The sequence below is a fragment of the Brachionichthys hirsutus genome, chromosome 12 (genome assembly GCF_040956055.1).
Source record: "Brachionichthys hirsutus isolate HB-005 chromosome 12, CSIRO-AGI_Bhir_v1, whole genome shotgun sequence".
Lineage (NCBI taxonomy): Eukaryota > Metazoa > Chordata > Actinopteri > Lophiiformes > Brachionichthyidae > Brachionichthys > Brachionichthys hirsutus.
In genome coordinates, this window is record NC_090908.1 from 10,346,888 (window position 1) to 10,351,842 (window position 4,955).

At 43.5% G+C, this 4,955-nt stretch overlaps 1 protein-coding gene across 1 annotated transcript in view; it reads right to left on the reverse strand.

The window, feature by feature from the left end:
• The window catches only part of LOC137902493 (obscurin-like protein 1), a 6,860-nt gene extending 2,213 nt beyond the window's left edge, over positions 1–4,647 (reverse strand). The window contains exon 1 of the mRNA XM_068746579.1: positions 4,545–4,647. Within this exon, the coding sequence (XP_068602680.1) occupies positions 4,545–4,647 (103 nt within the window). The remainder of the gene's footprint in view (positions 1–4,544) is intronic.
• Between the last annotated feature and the right edge of the window lie 308 nt (positions 4,648–4,955).

The window sequence follows — 4,955 nt, forward strand, 5'->3', positions numbered from 1 at the left end:
AATCAGGCTGATTTATCGCGCTATAAACCGTGGAGGCGGGATCAATTAGGGATCCAACTGTTATTTAATTCTTCTGTAAAGCTGCAGAATGAGTGGATGGGGGGGGGGGGGGGGGGGGTTAACCCCGTATATAACTGTTCTTTACTCCCCCTGAGGAGGAGTCAAACCAATCAGTTCTCCAACCTCTAAAAAAACCCCTCACATTTCTGGCTGGATTTCAGGCTTTTGTGAGGTGTGTCTGTGTGAGTGGGTGGGGGGGGGGGGGGGGGGCAGGAATCCGCAGGGCCTCGCTTTAAGTGGCTGCCCGAGAGAGCTTAATACATCATTGGAAATTCACAATGGGGTGAAAAGTACGCTGAAAAACAAATGACTTCACGAAAAAGTCAGCGGAAGAGCTGAGCTAATGGCAAATGACTTTTTCAAAGGATGTGGAAGTCGAATCGTTGCTCATTCGCCTCAGCTTCCTTCCATCCGTGGACTTTTGTTTCGGGTATTTGGACGCATTCCGGCGCTCAGCCTCTACAGCGGAGCGGTGCTATTGGGTTACTGCAGCGTCACCCAATAGGTCTGATCTGGGCTTTGGAGCAGCATAGAATCCAGATTACTAACCCTAACCTAACCCTACCCCCCCCCCCCCCCCCCCCCCATCATGTCCACGAGGCAAAGACGTCTCAGTTTCTCATCCTCTGCAGCTCAAAATGGGGAAAAACACATTTTTCACCTGCTGTGCCTTGCAAATTTAAATAGCATATTTGTTTGTGAGAGATTTCTTTCAAATCAAATTCCAAACAGGAAGCTGACCTCAGAAGGTCGTTATTTATTGCTTCCTAGACTTTTACTCTGAAAATTCTATGTTTTATTCTTCCAGAAAGAGGCTGTAAAAGCCTTTGCCTCTCAATTTAGCCTTCGGAAGTAGTTATTATGAGCCAAATAATTTCCATCTGGCACTAGAGACAAAGTAAAAACTGGAATTCATCCACTGGAGCATTGTGCAGCTACCGTAGCGTAGCATCTGTTAGCTTGTGCTGTATCTATTGTCCAGTTGAATGGTGCATTGTTTCACAGAAAAAAAATCAGGCCCACACACACACACACTAGCATACTGTGTGTAAGGTCAAGTTGGGTCAAGGATTTCTCACAACACCCATGACAAAGTAACTCCTCTCCATCTCTGAGGCTTCATTCACACGGAAATGTTTTCAGGTTTGCATTCTTTGATACATTTATAGCAGAAATAATCGTTCATACTAAAACACCTGGAAAGATCCTGGATATAAAGAAATACATATAAACATTGCATTTTTTTAAGCCAGATCTGAGTAGATTTATTCTCCCTTCAGTGATTCCGAAAGACCCTGAGATCAGTGGATAAAGTCAAAGGGAAGGGTCAACGTGCTTTCTCTGACTCTCTCTCACACACACACACACACTGAAGTCACCTCGGTGAATAGACCCAGCTTGTGGGGAATGCCTCGCGGCAGACAATAGCCGTGCATTCTCACTTCCGTCACCATCAAACTGAAAGGCTACAGCACCCGGAGGTTGAGTCTGTGACCTTCGTTCGGCCTCGTTTCTTCTCCTCTTCTCTTCGCATCTCTTAAATAACATGAAATGGAATGAGAGCCTGAACATACAAGGAAGTGTTTTTTTTTTTTAATGACATAAATGACTTTTGGGCTGAAAAAATGTCTTTTAGGTGTAGAACTTTGTGTGTGACTGACATCAGATGCTCCGCCGGGTTATTAACGGGGTTTACTTGTACTTACTGAGTGTTTCTTGATCGGGGGGGCTGATGCCTTTCAAGGATTGTGATTTTTTTTTTTTTTGGTGTTTAGTAAATAAAACCTCTTCAGCTGCACCGAGGAAATCAATCACTATTGCATCATTAAAAAAAAAAACACTTCCTTGTATGTTCAGGCTCTCATTCCATTTCATGTTATTTAAGACGTGCAAGGAGACTCTTAAAATGCTGGAATTGTATTTGATTTGAAGGAGGTTAAGTAACCCGTCCTCAAGTCTTCAGCCATTCTGCGTGGAATAAGGCGATCCAATGCGCGTCTGTTTAAACGATCCCGCAGTCTGGATGTTGTTTCATACGTCTCGAAGTCAACACTCTGCCTCAACATCTCTCTTTCTGTTTCCTCCCTCCTCCCACGCCCTCAGCTGTATTTCCACCCCCCTGCGTTATGAAAGTGTTACAGATGTTATGTAAATCACATGTGGTTTGGAAACACCTCCGTCTTTTGCCTCTTCTTTGCCCTCCCCAAATCATGGAGACATGCTTTATCAATCAGCAATACTTGATTCCGAGCCCCCACCCCCCACTGCGGAATAAAGATTCATTCTTTGCTGAGCCGCTTTTTCCCTTCTTATCGGAAACAGGAGGCGATGACTAAGGCTCGTCTGATATTCCCATTTGAGGATGTGGATTTGTTAATGGCTGCAGTTTTTGGAAGACTAGACCCCTGAAGTGGGACAGATTCGGTCTCCGGCAGGCTGTAGGTGGTGGAAAACTCCACCCTCTGTTACTGACCACGCGAAACCGCAGCCCGGGGGGCCATGCTGTTGCTTTTTTTTTTTTTTTCCTCTCTCACATGCAGTATTTTGGTTTTGCAAAGCCTGAACCAACACGATCGGAATGCTTTTTTCCTTTCGCCCTCTTTTGTCTCCCTTTTTTTTTAAAAAGTTGAATAGGTCTTTTGTTCTAATGGGATAATTTAAGTAGGAATATTTTTTTCACCTTGGGGTTTGAAGCTGTGGGTGAGGATTGACACAAATTGACTTTTTGATGGTTTGTCTCACTGTTTGCTTTGTGAGTCAGTCCAGATCCATTAGGTCACCTTGAAGGCGTCACATTCACTGAGTCAATCCTTCCCGTGTGACATGAACTAATGCTCAACAACCACAGTCGCTGTTAAAGGAGTTCAGTTTAAAGGCTGCCTGCTTTGCTTGATGATGTCATTTATCTTCAATACGATGATGCAACACAGACTTTTATCATAGTCCTTTTACTCTGTCTCCTTCGGATCGTCTGTTAGCAAGATAACTCAAAAAGTTCTGGATGGATCTTGATTAAATTTTAAGGAAATGTTGTGAATGTTACCGGGAACAGATGATTACATTTTGGTGATGATCCAGAAGAGATCCTGGATTATGGATCAGTTTGTAATTTTCGGTAACATTGCAGCCAATGGAGCTTTAGAACCTGTTCCTCAATATCTTGGTTGATTAATAACCAATGTTCATGGAATTCGACACAGTCTTGTATGCTGGGGGCCTCTATCTCACCACCGAATTTCATCCGATTCAAAAATTAGTTTAAAATATCAACTCTGATTCACTTTTACTTTTCATGGTTGGTGTATAAAGACGATCTGAGACGATCTAAGCCAGTTCATTAGTCGGAACCAGAAAACCCACAACAGAACTGATGCTGGAAACAGCATGTCCGTTCCTCCTCCCTGCAATTGAACCATTCCGAGACTGTGATTTTGATTTAGAAATGTAATATCATAGAATCGTGCAGTCGACAAAGTGTGAGAGGCGAGTGAATCTTTTTGCCGCCTGATTATACGCGTGCTGATCTCTTTCCCAGCTGTACTCATAAGGTCTCTAATCGTGCCGCGCTCACAGCCGTGATTCTCCTCGTACAAAAGGAAAGAAAAGTATTTAATTACAATCAGAATTCATAAATGCTTTCCTCAGCAGTGTCTTGTTGCTTCTTGCCCATCACTGAAGCATAATGGAAACAGCAGAATTCCAAGCTCTCCGCCCTCGAGGCGATGGGAAGACATTTAGCCGCAGTCCTCCTCAATCCTTTACACTGATTTCCATTGTTTGGGCTGGACTTTTGTAGTTCTGAAAATGAGTCAGCAGCAGTCTGGGCTTTTCTTACCCACTTCCTTTGCATGCTTGTGTTGTCTTGCCTTTCTTCTAAAAGCAGCTTGTGTGCTTGCAGTAGATTATTGAGGTGAAGTCCCACTGAGCGTGTAATGCCACAGAATTTCCTCTTTTATATCCCACACCTGTTGAACGAAGGAAACAATTTCCTTTGTTAGAACTTATTGAAAAGAAAAAAAAAATGATGATACATATGTATGCTGGATGCCAGGTTCAGCTCAGGACTGAACCTCCGTCCAAGTGTTTCAGAAATATTTTCCTAAAGATAGCCAGCCATGCTTTTTAATTGACATTTAACACCGAGGGAAGATAGGTATAAAAAAAAGAAATGCTGACTCATGAGTCACTTGTCAGACCTACCGGAATTATTTTTTTATTTGTTTAATGCCATTTTGTGTATTCTGGTAAAGTGGAGGTTTTGCAGTTCCATCGGCCGTCACCCACACTTTGCATGTTTGCATATAATCACTATTTGAGTCTAGTTTAGGTTTCATCTACATTATCCCTTGTGTATTTCTGGTACTACGGAGTATGTGAAATAAGCAGGTACATGAACATTAACCCCATGCACCAACCAGAAATGTTTTCATTCATTTAATATTCTTTACTTTTCTTTGCAATCGGCCAGTTAATGCTCGGCTGACCGAGTAAAGCTTGTGGAAACGACTCCCTTTCATTGGCACGGTCACAGAAGAATGCTCCTCTGACGGCCACAGTCTCCAGGACCCTTTTGATGTTTAAACACATGCTTCGCTCGTTTTGGGATTAAGAGGCTGAGGAAATGGCCCTGGTTGGAATTACCCGACAACTTCTGTCAAATCCAAGGCGTGAGTCCCGCTCCTGGCATCGACGGGACTCCTTGGCTTGTGCAGATTGAAGTTGCACAGATGCAGAAACACCTGAAGAGGCATGCTTTGTCAGCGACCCGGGTGGTTCCCGCTGGCAACAGTCACGTTTGGTAGATTCAGGGCCTTTTGTAGGGTTAAGAGCCAGAGTTCGTCTGTCCTTAAACAGGCCGAGCTTCTTCACGAATGTTTGTCCGTATGTAAATGTTT